The 16,663-nt window shown below is 45.8% G+C and overlaps 1 protein-coding gene across 6 annotated transcripts in view; it reads right to left on the bottom strand.

Moving 5' to 3' along the window:
* Positions 1-16,663, bottom strand: part of B4GALNT1 (beta-1,4-N-acetyl-galactosaminyltransferase 1) — a 40,264-nt gene that overhangs the window by 4,194 nt on the left and 19,407 nt on the right. For 5 of the 6 annotated variants that reach the window (XM_083427608.1, XM_083427611.1, XM_083427610.1 and 2 more), the window contains 6 exons: positions 10,000-10,215; positions 8,755-8,928; positions 6,619-6,725; positions 6,424-6,461; positions 3,104-3,284; positions 527-634 (listed from right to left, as the gene is read on the bottom strand). In XM_083427608.1, coding sequence (XP_083283734.1) covers positions 527-634; positions 3,104-3,284; positions 6,424-6,461; positions 6,619-6,725; positions 8,755-8,928; positions 10,000-10,215 — 824 coding nt within the window. Of the gene's footprint in view, positions 1-526; positions 635-3,103; positions 3,285-6,423; positions 6,462-6,618; positions 6,726-8,754; positions 8,929-9,999; positions 10,216-15,433; positions 15,533-16,663 lie in introns of those variants that run through there. The other variant, XM_083427609.1, reaches the window with a different exon arrangement.

Here is a 16,663-nt window from a genome sequence, read left to right as displayed (position 1 = left end):
CGCTGGTGCTGGCTCGCCAGAGCAGCTTCGTTACGCTGGCCACGTGACCCGGAAGTGTCTGTGGACAGCGCTGGCTCCCGGCCTCTAGAGTGAGATGAGTGCACAACCCTAGAGTCTGTCAAGACTGGCCCGTACGGGCAGGGGTACCTTTACCTTTACCTCTAGTTACATGACTCCTGAGCATGGTTACCGCTGCTCTAAGCTGTTGCGCCCTTATGTTGCTATAGCACACAAATGGGGGTGGCATGCAGGTGGCAGTGGTGGCATGCAGCCCTGTGCAGGGCTTCATCTGAGCTCTCCCCTCAAGGCCCGTGGTGAAAATCAGAACCAATTTGAGACCAAAAAAGACGAGAGAATCTCTAAGGATGTGATGAGGACAAAGACTGGGGTGGGGTAGAGTGTTGGGGAAAGGAAAGACTCTTACTTCTGATCATCCAAGTCAGAAGTTGGACACAGCAGATGGGCTCGGAGGCCAGGCCTTCCCTTGGAACATTTGTGTGCTAGACACCTCATGTGTAGTACTCACCGCCACTTGCTCCTCTACTGGAGGGTCCTGGATTGTAGAGCTTGGGCGTAGGCGCATGGCGGATGCGGATGATGAAAGATGCATGGTGCTCATCGGTAGAAAACTGCACTGGAAAACAGAGGAAGGAGCAGAACACCAGTCTAGAGCTGTGAGCACTTGAAAACGATGCTAGCACCACTGGACGTGTTTCTGGCCTGGGAGCTCTGGCGCAGTAAGCTAATTTTAGACTGAGCTTAATGTTCTTTAGATGATAATGTGCATTACTCCAAAATGTGGCAAGCTAGCCCTGCTGCGCTTGAGGGGCCCTTCTGAGTGGTACTCTAGACTTCAAAGACTCTCTGCTACAAAGTCCTTTTCTGTGTGAATCACTGGCTGTGGGCTGATATTTCTCTACCATTCACACACATAGTACATTCTAAGGACCAAGAGTTTGAGCTGGCCAGACCCAGATTTTAAAAATCTCACCTCAGCGATGACCTTTATCCAAACCACTGTCTCTCCTCAGCACTCACCCTTCAACTATAATATGGGGATAACAGTTTAGGTCTGAAGTTTCTGTTGACAGGAGCAGCCTGTGAGTGGAGTTCTGTTTACATTATACTCCCATCAGCAGAAAGGGGGAAAGGTGTGTTTTGCTGATCTCCCCTTTCCTCTGAAGCCCTTCTACATGCTGAAAATCTGCTATGGAAGTTTGGGGAATCTTCTAGAGCAGCATAAGAGATGGTGAAGGGACAGGGAAGAGTGGTGAAAAATGCCGCCCCTCTTCTGTACTCCCCTCCCCCCAGACATCTCTACTGGATTTCCATTTCTTCCATGAGGGCTAGTAAGGATAAAGGACATTACTACTAGCCTACCTTGCAGTGCTGCTGCAATTATTCCAGAGATAATGTATATAGAGTGCTTGAAATGTGCTATATGAATGCTAAATAGTATTATAATAAAGGCTGCAATGGGGAATGGGGTGGTTATTGGACACCATCTCCCAGCAGCCTCAGCCAGGAAGGCCAACAGTCATGAGAGTTGTCGTCCAGCAACATCTGGAGCACCAAAGGCTCCCGGATCCCTGCTATAGATACTGACCTGGGAGTGAGTCCCACTGAATTTAACCAGACATCTAAATAGACATAGATAATGCCTAGGAGTGTGTTTTAAGCCAGGGGCTGGCAAACCTCAGGCTTGCAAAATTCGCCTTTTGACTGGAACTTTGAGGTCCACCAGGCAGAGCCAGGTGCAAAATATCAGCAATCCATGAGAAGACGCTTATGCAGATTCCAGCTTGCAGAGTTTATTAATTTCCACAGTTGTCAGCCTAGCAAAATCACACATCCCCTGTAGCAATCTGGCAATATCTTTCAGAAACATGGCATTTCTTCATTTTTTTTAATAGCATCATTCCTTGAGCTACTATCCTGCCCTATCCCTGGGGCCAAAGGGTATCATACTATTAAACAGAACAAAAACAAAAAAATAAAATGAATTTCAATTACTCCCCCCTCCTCTAACATACACTACTTAAGTAACTACAGCTCCCAAATGCCTGGTCAGACTGAAAGGCATTGCATTGCCTAAAATTGTATATTTTATTGTTGTAACCCGCCCTGGGAACATATGGCAAAGAACAGGTAAGAAATCCAATCAAATCAATAAATGCATACACTAGTCAATTTTTGAGAGTGGGGAAGGCAGAATTCCAATCACAGCAACAACAGTCTCTACACTCCCCTCCATGTATTCAGAGCACTTCGCCAGAGAACTGCCACAATAGGCACAGAGCTGGAAGAGACCCCCCCCCAGGGTCTTCCAGTCCAATAGGACAATGCCTCAGAAGCAACTTAACCTTTTGCACATTTGCCACATTTGCAAGCAATTGTGAGAACACCTGCTTGCACCTGACATGTCGACCTTCACCTTTATCTGTCCTTGACCCCTCAAGGGCCCACAATCCTTACTTGGGGGGGGGGAGCACTAGCAGCAGGAGCAGTGGGAACTGGCATTATAGTGCCATCTTTTTTGCAACCCCAAGTTCTCCCCTTGGTGAAAATGAACATTCAGCTTGAGAGCTCCTTCACCCACCCTACTTGTCCCTGCAACCACAGGTACGTTGTTGGATCCTTGGGAAGAAAGTGGGGGTGATGAGTACTCAGTGTCTGAATTACGAGTGTAACTCTGAGGTTACGAGTGTGGCCAGGCTCAACTCCCAGGTATCTGCAAGGCGTCTGCTTCTTACAGCATCCCAATTATTTCTCCTATATAGCAGACAGAAGGACTGGGTCTGAGGGAGTCACCTAATAGCAGAGGCACAACTTGAACTGGAGACTAATTAGCTCTTAGCTCATATTCTTAGTGCCCATTTTAGACAGGAGCTCAAAGGATGTATCTGATACACCCTGTCAAAAAATAGGCCTACCACAAAGCCTTTGTTCATATCCCCACAATGGTTTCCATTTTGTTCATTTTTTTCTTATTTGTACTGCCTTGTGACAAGATTTCCTGGGTTCTGTGCTGTGCCTTTCCCCCTGTTCTCTGCAGTGACACCCCAGTACTTTGAAATGAAATGAACGCCCCTTCTGTACCCACCTGTATCTGCTGTGTTGGGATGGAAGAGTGTGTTGGTGTAGGTGACAAACTGCATTTGCCGATTGAGGTTGTCCAGTTGGGATCCTGACATGATGAGTTGCATGCCCCCCTCCCCTTCCACTTTGACCCCTTCCACTTCCGCAGCCACATCGAAAGTGCCCATAGTAGCTGTCAAGTTGACCTGTCAAAGGGAAAAAAGCAGGGTCAAGAATGAAGGAAGCCAGCTTGTGACTTTCCAACAGGGATGGGAAACCTATGGCCCTCTATCTTGCTTAGACTACAATTCCCATTACTCCTGGCCATCGGCCAAGCTGGCTGGGGCTGATGCAGTCTAGGGTTGCCATATATCTGGGATTTCCTGGACACATCCGGTTTTGGGGGGCAGCAACCCCATTTGGGTGGATTTTTGCATTTTGGATTAAATGTCTGGGTTGGGAGGGGGTGTTATTTTTTATGTTTATGTTTTATTTTATTATTATTATTTGTGGAGCACACCCATGCTCAGAAGGCACTGTGCCCAGGAACAGAAGGCAGGCATCGGGTGGCCTGGAGCAGCCTGCTGGGGGTCGTGCTAGGCCTGGTGGTGTTCCTGGTCGCACTAGGCCCCGCGCTGGTCCCGGCCGTTGCTTGGCCATGTGTGACCTTCCCGGGGCTGCTCAGCCTCCCATCGTGAGCAGGAGGCAAAAGACAGCAAAGAGAGGGGAGGGAAGAAGGGAGGAGCAGGCAGGAGAGGAAGGGGCAGGGAGGGGCGAGCAAGGGAGATGCAGAATGGTGAGGGGTGCCCTGATGGTGGTGGGGTGTCTGGGTTTTTGATCCCTGGAATATGGCTACCCTAATGGAGTCCCCAACCATGTAGAGGGTCACAGGTTCCCCACCCCTTCTTTAGGATCTCTCTGGTAAAATGGTGTGCTGGGAACAGAATGGAAAACTTTATAGGATGTTCCACAAATCAAAATCTAACCAGACCAGTTTATACAGCATATTTTCTGCAGAGTACAAATTTGGTTACATGCAAATAAATTATAGGTACATAGAGCAATCCTAGATAATTTGCATGAACCTGCTGCAAGGTTTGGTTTTTTTCAATCAAGATAAGCACGGTTCTCTTGGTGGTCACACCCAGTAGTTTCTGTGACACATGCAATTTGCTTAATCCCACATCCTTTGCTACTTTCCATTGATTGTGAAAACGTTTCTGTTCTGGCAAGCTTTTTTCAAGCTGGGCAGATGGAATTTAATATGGTGACTCCTGATTAGTCCCTTTATTTTAAAATTTGTGTTTTATTGATTTTTAGTTACAAATGAATATATATTTATATATAATTTGTAAATGTTTGATTGCTTTAAGTTATTGTTTTTATTTTATTATATTCATTATTTATTTCAGGATTTATGAACCACTCTACATTCAGAGAATGCCGAAGCAGTGTGCCAAAGTAACATATATATTAAAAATACAGATCATAAAACAGTCTTAAAACATAAAAACCAACTGCAGGAAAAAATACTCATTTGGAAAGCCTTGGGGAGGGGAATTAAAGTTTTCAGCAAACATAAAAAACATAACGGTGCTGGGACTTTCTTTGTTGCTACAGGAAGAGAATTCCAGAGGAGTGGAAATATCATGGCTTGCAGTACTTGGGCTGATGCCTGACTCTCTGAGTAATGTGATTGCAAAAGAAGGGTAGGGCATAAATCTTTGAACAAAGAAATGAGTGTTTGCATTTCTTCCGAACTTGACATTGTGCAACAAGAAATGGCACCAGGAGGATACAGCTGGAAAAGGGAGGGACAACAGGAAGGCAAGAGGGCTGGGAAACACAGGAAGAGCTCATCCATACTTGGCTTTTGTCCTGTTCTTTCCAGGCCCAGGCCCTGCTTAAAAGCTGAGCGTCTGAGCATTTTTTAATTCCTTTATTGTTGTTTACCCCAGAACTTTCCCCACAAAACCTACTCTTTAGCACACATTTGGAGCAAACGTCAGTTCAGGTTTCCCACAGATTGAAAATGCATACTGCTCAACCATGCTGATTTCAGCGGGACATCCCAAAATTACAGAAGCCTTCTGAGTGGATCCCAGAATGTCCTGTGTTTTTTTGGTCTGGTGCTCTGGCACGAACCATCTGGCTCCCGTGAGAGTGGACCCCAAAACGAGTGTCCTGATTTTGACTAGCGGGATGTTGGACGTTTTTCCACAGGGAATGCTCCGGGGGGGGGGGCGTGCTCAGATATGAAGTTTTAAAGCATGGACCTAAGCTGCCACATCTAGTGCAGTGCTGCTCACACCCTCCCAAGTGACACCCCCTTGACCAGCCCCACTCTGCACCCTCCGCAAATCTTTTTGCCTGCCTGGAATGAGTCCTTGTTCTCTGATAATGTTTATTGCTTTCCTGGGTGAAGAGTAAAGGAGTTTGTGTATAAACTAGCCTACTGTATTAAGATAAAATTCACATGCAATGCTCCACCCACTTTTAATAAATAATAATAAAATAAAATAATAATAATATTTGTGCCTTGTCCATCTGACTGGGTTGCCCCAGCCACTCTGGCCCTGCCCACCATTGGCACGGGGCCTCCAGACGTTTGTGCAGAAGGGAGTGTGGCCCCTGGGCTGAAAAAGGTTCCCCACCTGTATTAAAGTGATAATCAACACTTAGAATTGAATCCCAGAAACCCACCGGAAGCCCCCTAAACCGCTTGAAGAGAGGAGTCACATGCTCGAAACAACCAGCTCATAACTGCAACTGCATACAGTGGTACCATAATGTGTTCCGGAGGACCGGTTTGTAAACCAAAACAGGTTGTAACCCAAGGCGCGCTTTTGCCAATGGCCCACCCCAGTTGTTTGTAATCCAAAAAAAGGGGCACGCACTTCCGGGTTTGACATGGTTGTAATCCAAAGCGGTTGCAAACCAACGTACCACTGTAATATATAAGACAAGGAAGCATCACACACAGAGAGACACAAGATCCCCCGGTGGCTTCATGGCCTCAGATTATCTAAGAACACCCAAAGAGATAACGCACACTAGCCATTTGTCAAAGAAACAGGACCAGTTTATACATTTAGCAGAATCAAGCACTAACCATTTTTCCGGCCTGCACCATTTCAGGCTATAGGTGGGAAAAGCTGTGCTTGAATGCATTCAAAGATGCAACTTCACCTGCTGCCTCAGCAGAAAATTCAAACATGCAACTCCATGTGCAACTTAAGTGGTACAACCAGCCTTCCTTTTTGCAAGGATACAGGGATGTTAGAAACTAATTAGGCTGAGAAACCTAATCCCTGCAATCAGATCTCTGTGTCCCAAATACCTTACCTGGTACAGAGCTCTTTCAGCTGCTTGTAGACTCAGACCTGAGGAATAAAAATGCACAAGGAGGTTAATGAATTTTCACCTTTCCCTGTTCCACAATAAGAAGTCTCCGTGCCAACAGCACGGTCCTCTGTCCCCCAGACCTGCCAGCCCCATAGTTGTTTCCTTCAAGACGCAAATGGAGGGGAAGAGACTTGCCTGGGATGAGGATGGTCCGGAGGGGCCGAACTTCCACCCCTTGGGCTGGATACTCTAGAGGTGAGTTGGCTCGGACAATGAGGAGCTGGTCAGATGGAGAATGGGACCTTGGAGAATGGAAAGGAAGAAGGTTTAGGGATGCCAGCCTCTGGCTTTGACAAGGTGATCCTACATCTTCATCCATTGATAAAAATATTTGTAGCCCACAATTTCATTTTAAAAATCAAAGTGGATTGCAGTGATTTTAATGCAGTAGAAATCAAACAAAAATTAAAACAGATCACCAGCTGACTACTTAATTTTAAGAACTATGTGGAAGGGATGTCCAGTAAGCACACACTCCCTCAAAGCTGTGCCTGACAAACATCTCCTGTGTAAAGGAAGACACAGGAGGTTGTTCCTTCACCTTCATTTGCTGCTTTGACTCTCAGTAGCTAGCTGGTGGCTAAAATTCCCACAGAAGTAAATCCCACTGAGTTCACAAGTCTTCCACGTGAGATTGCTTAGGATTGCAGCTGCCCAGAGTGAGCCTTAGGAAATGTCTTTAGGACTGCAACCACAGATTGCAATCCTGTGTTTACTCAAAAATTTGTCCTGCCAAATTCAGGGGGTTTACTTTACGTGGCTGATGAGTTAAATTCTGAAGTGCAGGTGCTCTTTGGGACAACCCCCATAGCCACATACCTTCTAGGATTATACTAGAAAAATAAATGCTTGCATTGCAGACATTATGGCATCAATGCAAAGTCAGCTTTTTCCTCAACTTCTTCTGCTTTTCTAAACATCCAGCCTTGTGAAGAGTTCTGGTGGTCTCAAAAGCTTGCTCACCGTTTTGTGACATTTCCATTGATCAGAACAAAGACCCCCCAAAATAAATGTGGCAGTCTAACCCTAAGCCATGCATGCTAAAGTAACCTGGCTCTGCCTAGCATATTTGGCGGGTTTCTCTCCAAAAAAGGGGATTTGTATTGATTTAGATTGATTTAGGGAGGCAGCTGACCCCCCCCCCCCATGATGTACCACCCCTCAAGCTGGGAGGAGGCACCAAACAACCGCCCCTTCACTCCGCTGTGGTACTGACCAGTGGAGGTGACAGAGTACAAGGCCAGCTTTCTGCTGAGGTGCATTTCTGCTCAAGCAAGGCAGCAGCTATGGAATCTGCAGGAGTCTATCTAACATGAGCTGTGTGCCCATGTGAGGCAACATGGAGGACGATGGAGGCTACATGCCAGGTCAACCACACACTGGAGGTGTGGAGGGACCGAAATAATTAAAATCATTTAGTTAAGTTGACTTGAAGAGAAACTGCTGGGTGGAAAGAAAGCAAGGCCATATTTGATGTGATGGAAATGGAGTAAGCAAGCCATGTTACAGATAAGGAAACATCAGGAGAATACAACAAATCACACTGTAGAAGCTTCAGAGAGAATTGCAGATCAAGCACTTTATGCGTAGCTGACGGTGCAAAATGGGCAGCAACAAAGAGAACTAACTGCACATGTCAAAAGGTGTAAACCGGTAAGTGTCACGAGAAATAAGCTGTTGGTATTTACAGTGACAGTAACATGTTATCTACTTAATGAGGCAGTACTTCACCTGAGGCATTAATGACCCATAATGAGGCAGTACTATTTTAAAGTAACCACGTCAGCAAACAGTAATATCTTTGTTAAATACAGTAAATATATCTGAGTGGTTTGTACAATGTCTAGACCCCAGAGTTACCACAGTTGTTGGTAAATTAAGGGTTTAAAGGGTATAAGTGATATTAAATGGTTACAATAGTGCAGGGTTAGGAAAAACCACTGGAATGGAAGCTGGATTTTGTTAACAGGATAAGCAAGGAAATATACCCAGCCTTTCCCTAAGTCTGGATAATATCTCTGGTCAGGAGTACCTTTTATGTTTTAATTCTCTGCTGATGGAACAGGAATCTGCTGCCATTCTATAAACCAAGCACCGCCCAATAGTTTCCGGCTCCCATGTGAGATTCCCGTTACCATCATCTGCGGTCCTGTACAGAAGGATGGCAGCAAGTAGCAGGGCCTTTTCAGCAGCTGCTCCTTTGCGACAGAACTCCCTACCAAGCGTGTGTGGCGTGATCAGGGAACCCACCGTGCCACAGGTGAAGCTCACCTTTGCTGGTAACTGCGGTACTCCTGTTTCCGCCTGCTGTTTATCTCTGGCAGTTCGGAAGGACTGAAGGCGTTTGCGAATTCCAGAGAATAGATGTGACCAAAGAGCTGTTTCTGAAGTGGGAAGTTCATACTAGGTTCCACCTCACACTTGCAGGAGTTCTTTGGGAGGAGCCTGGGAAGGGAGAAGTACGTGTCAGTAAACATTGATGAGGGGTATTCTCCTTTTGTCAATGCTGAATACACTAAATGTGCAACAACAGCATGACTTACTTGGAAGAATATTTAATAATCTCCCCCCCCAAGCCCAATGGAGATGGATGTTGCCCTCAGTACCATCAAGATAGGACTGTGGGACAGCAGCTCAGGACCCCACACAGAGGAATGAGCAGGATCCTGCCCCCTTCCAAAGCAGCAAGGCTACATTAACATCTAAAAGCAGGAGCGGAATAAGACCTATAAATCCAGAATCTAAATTTACATTACTGCACCACTGGCTGTTTCCTATTACAGTAGAGGTAAAAGTGAAACACATTTAGTATCTGGGGAAGCAGTGGCAGGAGGAATGGAAGCAAGGTACTAGCGACTGGAACACCTTTGGGGCTAGAGGTTTTTCTCCCTAGGCCACACCACTGACCTGCTCTGCTCCCTACGATGTGTAACATCATTTCAGCTGTTGAGTGGACAGCTGAATCTACAGTCCAGACATTCTTGCCCCACTGAGGCTTAAATCCAGTCCAAGGAGCCAGCTTACAAGGGCGGGTGTGTGTGTGTGTGTGTGTCACATGCGCAACGTCCCACGTGTGACATCAGAATGTTGGGAGGAGCCATGGGTGGAGCCACACAGCTTCAATGGCTCCTCCTTCCCCTCCTCCTGGCATTGCTACTGGCAGGAGACTGCTCTGACCCTCCTTCCCCTCCATGGCAGGAGGAGGAGGAGTGGCCCACTGGAGCCACGCCATGGTCAGCTCTATGCTTTGGGATATGAGTATTTACATGCATGCACATTAATGTCACAATGCATCCATTCCTATATTCAGATACTTATCTTCTCAATTCACTCCCTCTGGGAAGGGGGTTGAATGGTAACCTTAAGAATCCTACTGCAGATGTTCGGACACTATACCCTTTTAAAAGCACATATACAACACCTCCCCCACCTCCAAACAAAAAAGAAATAGGGCTTCATGAGGGCCTGGTACCCGAAAACAGGCACTGTCCTTGTTAAATAGGGATGGGCGCTTACTCCAGGATCTCCTCCTTAATCCGGAAAGCAATGTGTGCATATTTCTTCTCAGGCACCAGCAGATGGTCACTCAACAGTTGCTCTGGCGTTCGGCCTGGCCGGTGTCGCAGGTCCACCGTACTGTAGGGCTTCGGGGACCAGACATGAAGATAGAGAAAAGCCAGAGATGCCATCAGCACCATCAGCACACACAAGGACTTCTGGACTGGACGCATCCTGGAGCGAAGATGCAAGGAGAGAGAAGAAACCTTAGAAAGGCAGCAGCAGCCTGGATTGGGTGAGCAAGGAAGGAGCTCTCAGCCAGGGAGCGGGGAGAAATTTGTTCCATTTGCACTTTAATGGGAAACTACCCAATTCACTCTTCCCAAACCAATATGTTAAACAACAATTGATGACCTCCTTCTACCGGTCCACAATAGAAAGTGTTCTCTCATATTGTATCACAGTGTGGTATGTTGGCTTGACAGCCACGGACAGAAAGTCTTTACAGAGGGTGGTGAACACAGCACATAATATCATGGGCTGTCCCCTGAGCCCAATAGAGAGTGAGAAAAATTCTCAGGGATGTTTCACACCCCAGCCAGAACCTCTTTAATCTTCTACCCTTGGGCAGGAGAAATAGAAGTATAATCAGTCATACCAGCAGGCTAAAAAACAGTTTCTATCCGTGGGCTGTTAGGCTGCTGAACGGAAAATACAGTAATATCCTCCAGCAACTCCCTGTGGGGAAGCAGGCAGGCAGCCAAAAAGAGACACCTGAGCCTGTCCCTGCAGGGTTGTCTCCTCCCTTCATTCCAAAGAGGGCTCTCTATGCCACCCACTGCCCTGTGGGGAGGAATGTCAGGCGTCAACTCTCTGCTTTGTGGTTCTTGGTGTATCCATTTGGAGAGAAACTGTTCCCTGTGTCCCACTTTTCAAAATAAAGTTTAGATGTTTGTACTTTATTTATTTTTTTAATATTTCAGGGTTTTGGTTTTTTTACCGGAGATGCCCGGTGAGTTGTGTCCTTTCTCAAAGCTTTTCCTCCACCCATTACAGAGCTCTTGCCAGTGAGAGTGTCAGTCCTATGGGCAAGAATCCATACAGGGCCTAACAGGGGCTGGGCAGGTCAGAAGCCTAGCAAGCTGCAAGGTGAAGGAGGAAGCGCCCCAGTTTCACTTGAAGTGCAGAAAAGGCAAATCCACACAGTGCCAAAACCAGGTTATCCCACGGAAGCGAAACAAGTTTGCATGTGTTTTTTCTTTTTCTTAGTGTGGGAGCTACTTTACTTTTCTCCTACATCTGAGATCCTTCCAGAATGATGTGGTAAATTTTGAAGTGCATTGGCTCAATGGGACAATTCTCATCCACCATCTTGGTGTATCCATTTAAACAGAAACTTCCCTCAGGCCCACTTTTAAAATGAAGTTTAGATGTTTGCACTTCTTCTTTTATTGTTACTTCAGGGTCTCTGGAACTCTATATCTCAGTAACCCCCAGAAAGCTTTAAAAATGTCTGAGAGGTATGGTCTAATAGGCTGCAGCTTGAGATTGACACTAAAGGCCCAACTCCACTTTCCCTTAAGGCCATACCTCTTTGCCCTGTTTTCAATTTCTTCTCTCACTCCTTTCTTCATACATAATCTTATCTTTATACCACCTTACCACAGTTCAAACTGTTACGGACATGGGGGGGGGGGGGAGGTCTACCCAACCAACACATCAGAAGCGTTGGCCTCCTGAGCTTGAGTGTTACGCTGTAGGGATTTGACAAAGCCACAGCTCCAAAACAGAAGGGTTGGTTCCGCTGCACAACACTGCATACACACCACTGCTAATTTCAATACATTTCCCTCCATTAGGCAACCTCTACTGGGTTCCCAGTGCCGTAATAAGGCAAGGAAACCCCACTTTCTGAAACATTCACAAAAAAGTAGCCAAATAGGTGGTTTTATTTAGTTCCAAGGGTGGAGTTGATGCAACCCATGGCATGAATGGAACAAGGACGCCATAATACTTCAGATGTGCTACCACGTATGCCAAGCACCGCTCTAAAGTATCAGACCTGGTATTACCAGACCTGACAGAAACCAGAACAGAATGTGCCCTTTGTTCTGGGCTTTTCCCATGTTCTGCTTGGGAGTTGGAACCTTGTAGCAATAACAAATGATCCAGCTTTCTTCTAGCCACTGTTTTGCTTCCAATTTGCCTGGCAGAGATCTCTTGCTTGAACCTGATAGATTCTGAACCTGCAAGGCTAGACCCTAGTGAAGTTTAAGTGAAGCTTTAAGTACCATACCACAAAATTTTGTCCTTATCAATTTGGCATACATTTGCATTCTGTCAATGCAAGCCATTTTCTTGTCAAAAAAGTCAAATATAAATCTATTAAATAAGTAGACTTATCAGTCTAAACTGGAACCAAACCAGTCATATTTGAACCAGAACCAAACCAAAAAATTGAATGAGCTAGCTCCCTGGCCATGCTTAGACAGAGAGACTGAAGCATCTGGGCTTTTGAGTTGCATGAAGTTGGTGCAGGGGTTAGCCTGTTGGGAAGGCCCAGACAGAATTCTCCACTCATCCATGGAGCATATTGGGTTACCTTGGGCCAGTCACGCTCTCTGCTTAACTCACATCAAAGGGTTATCGTCATGATAACGCCAGACAAATGTGCCTTCTAGCCCTGACTAGCTGTAACTCTCCAAGATGGCGGAGGTATTTCCTAATCCTGCTGCACAGTATCGTTTTCTGCTGCCTGAGGTCCCTTTAACTGAAGATGCCATTTATCCTTGTGGATCAGTGACACGGCATGGGTCACCTCCTAACCCGTGGACCGTTACCACTCCCTAAATCCCTTCCTCCAGTCCAGTATTGAACCCTGTCATTGTTACTAATGAACTTACAAAGTGAAAAAACTGGATGCCTAGTTCATTTCATCTCCATTTAAAGGCAGAAATTGTGTTTGTTAAAACTGGGTATTGCTCTCTTCCTGCTCAAAGCAGCACCTATGAGATGCCCAGGCTTCCTCCCACTGGGGTAGTAGCAAGCTCAGACCTGCTTAGTTCCATAGAAACAATTACATTAGGACTTGCAGTCCATTTGCTGGTTGTGCCTGAATTATTAGCAGGCACTGCTCAATTCTCAAGGCAGCCTGTTCTTTTTGAAAAAGTCTCATTTCGGTTCTCTTCCATGTTTGTTTCGGCAGGTACTAGTCATCTGCACCCATCTTTCATATATACCTTAGAGACCAACTAAGTTTGTTCTTGGTATAAGCTTTCGTGTGCATGCACACTTCTTCAGATGCACACTGACCTCAATGGCACTTACTTCCAAGTAGACATGCTTGGGTTTGGGCTAGACAGAGGGGGAGGGGGAGAGGAAAAAAACACTAGCTAACTTTGCAAAGCCATAGTCACAAGTAGGTAGCCATGTTCATCGGCCGTAGTCCAAACAAACAAACAAACAAAAAATTTCTTCCGGTAGCACCTTAGAGACCAACTAGGTTTGTTATTGCTATGAGCTTTTGTGTGCATGCACACTTAAGTTGGTCTCTAAGGTGCTACTGGAAGAATTATTATTATTATTATTTACTTTGCAAAGCCATGCAGAGGCAGCTGCTCTCCCGTTGGCTGTAAGGCAACTGTTTTGCTGCAATGCTCCTCTGCCAAGAGACCTCGCCTGAGTGGTTTAATGATCCCTCCTGCCCTTCTGGTCATGGGATTGGGGAGGGAGGGAGAGCCTGGGAAAGAGCCTGGGTGAGGAGGAGCGTGGGCGGGCAACAGTAGAAAGCAAACTGAACAGGAAGGCGCACTTCATCACTTGCATAGGAGAGCCTCAAAGGCATTGAAAGCCAGCTGCAATTTTGCCTATGGCCTCATCTTAAACCAGGATTTCAAAGCAGATTTGCTTATTTTTTCCCGTGGGTGCCATGGCTAAAAAGTGGCACTTGGAGGCTATGCTATTATTTATTTCTTGAAATGATTACACCGCTTGATTGCCTTTTTTTTTTAACTAAAACTATCAAAGGAGTTTATTTTTCTTTCGAATTTTTGCTCCCCCCCTAATTTTGCACCCAGGGCAATAGGACCCTGGCTCCTGCCCCCCACATGCTATGCCACTGTTGTGGACCATTCCCTTTCAATGTGAGGTTCATATTTCTTTTCCATACCTGATAGGGAAGTCCCATTAGCCTCCCCCAAGATATCTCACAAACTATTTTGGCCTCCACCTAAAATCCGGGGGTAATTTCATTCAACAAGGAACCTCCAATTTCACTTTGAAATGTCACTTCAGGTCCCAACTCAAACGCCACTCTTTTTTTATAGCTTTCATAATGTCACTTAAGGGAGGCTGAAAGGAGGTTGACGATATTTGTTAGCATGAGATATGGCCATCATATGGCATCAAATTTATCTTTCTTAGTACAAATGCTAGCCTTTGCTGTTCCACTGTCTCCATTATTCCACATACAGCCCCAGTCATCACCGGCTGTTCTTGCCATGCCACTCATTTTCCCCACCTTCTTTTTCAAATTTCTATTCTCTCTCTCTCTCTCTGCCTCATCTCTCTAGCTTCTTTTCTGAAAAAAGTGTTACTTCTGCTGCTTGTGCCTTTTCAAAAACTTGCTTTCTAAATAATCACCAGTTTAATAAACATAACTAATTCCTGCATTCTCTGCAGAAGGGAGGAGTGCAGAGAGAATAAACATCATTGTTCACCTGTAGCAGCAAAATCAGATACCTTTATCTCTCCCACCAACAATAAAACACGTCTCTCCCATATCTGTCTCCACAGCCATAGCTGTAACTCTCTAATGATTTGACACCAAAAGTGCACCCTTCCATGTCTGCTGAGAAAGAGAGATGCCAACAACTATGACTAACTCCGACGGTTCTCCTCTCAGTACTTTGCATCCTAGTCTTCTGTTCCAAAAAGGTGTACAATGACACGTGTCATCACAGGTACAACCCCAAGTCAGAAACACAAACATATGTCTTATGCCAAATCAGACTATTTTTCATCAGACCAGAAGCAGTTTTCCAGGGTTTCAAATAGAGAAGCTTTCCAATCACCTGCTACCTTAGGGATGGGGAGTGTGTGGCTCTCCTCCAGATACTGCCAGACTACAATTCCCATCATCACTGGCCAAACTGCCTGAGGCTGATGCAGTTGAGATTCCAAAGCAGGGCTACCCAATCTTTTTTAAAACCTGCAGATGCCAGGGATAGAACTAGAAATCCCTGGGTAGCCCACATGGTGCCCTACAGATGCTGTTTGACTCCCTTTCCCCCCCTCACCCCAGCCAGCATGGCCCATAGCCAGTGATGGTGGGGGTTGTAGCCAACAACATCCGGAGGGAACCAAGTTGGCCCAGCTCTGATCTGCATGAAAGAAAGCAATCTACCACTGAGATCTGGTCGTCCCCCCCACACTTTGTCCCCTTCAGCCCTACCTTTTTCTGAAGCAGAATGTTCTGCACCCGCTCATCCAAGTGAGTTGTGTGCTTTCTCGAAACATTCCTTGCACCAGTTGCACAGTCGTTACTAGAAGCAGCGTGAGTCATATAGGGAAGAGCTACAGTAATTAGTAATGATGTGGCACGCCATCAGTTGAGCAAGATGCATGGTGAGGATACAGGCATTCATGTTTTTGCCTGCACCACGGGATGTTGAAACCGTATTAACCAATGGAAAGGAAACAAGTTTGCACCTTGTTGCTGTTCTTCTTCCCCCTCCTCCTTTTTATTTGTGTAGGGGCTACTTTAGTTTTCTCCTGCTTCTGAGATATTCTACAATAGTGTGGTAAATTTCGAAATGCATGGGCTCATTGGGACAATCCCCATCACCACACCCTCGAAGAAAGTCCAAAAAGGCAGGCAGCTGTATCAACTGATATATGCAAATTTATACATGCATACACACACCCCACTAAAGAACAGCAATCTGTGGCATAAAACCCATTTGATTAGAATCAGCTGACAGTAATAAATTATGGAATAAATTCAACTTGTAGAAAACATTGACCTTTAGCAAAAGGTATCAAGCCAGCTGAAATGCAATCTTTGGCTCTTTACTAGAAATACAAAACTGCAACACAAGCAGTCACTAACATGGTGCCATTGTGCTCACTAATATCTCCTCTGGTGTCCACGAAAGGTCTCAGTAGCTATTTCCTAAAATCCACAATATACAAGAAACTGTTTACTCATCCTGCTCAGTTTCTATTTGCAATGGCTCAGCAATGGGTGCCTACCTTCCCATCTGTTCTGAACAGAGGAGCGCTGCAAAGAGTGAATGTGGCAGTGGCTGATATGTAGGTGCCATTCCACCCCACTGACGGACCATCTTGTGGCCCTGTCTCTTTTTCATATGGCAACCATTTTTTGCAACCATTTTGTAAAGGACACCCCTGTTGCTTCTTCAAGATACCATATGTGCCCAGTTGCCCACAGAGCTTAGTGGCGACTGCTGTAGCATATTGTACAAAATTACATTTATAATGACTACAATTCTAGGCAATCATACTTATTTAGTGGCAGAAGAAAGTAAGTAGCAGCTAAGACAGAGAAGGAAAAAAATAAGCAGTCACCCCCCCCCCCTTGTGTCCTCCTATGTTGTTGGACTCTAGCTCCCATCAGCCCCCTGCCTTCATGGTCAGCTGTCAGGGATAATGGGAACTGCAG

The sequence above is a fragment of the Podarcis tiliguerta genome (assembly GCF_965153285.1).
Source record: "Podarcis tiliguerta genome assembly, chromosome: 2".
In the NCBI taxonomy this organism is placed as follows: Eukaryota; Metazoa; Chordata; class Lepidosauria; order Squamata; family Lacertidae; genus Podarcis; species Podarcis tiliguerta.
The sequence above is the reverse complement of the archived record's forward strand: the minus strand, read 5'-3'. Positions and strand labels throughout refer to the sequence as shown.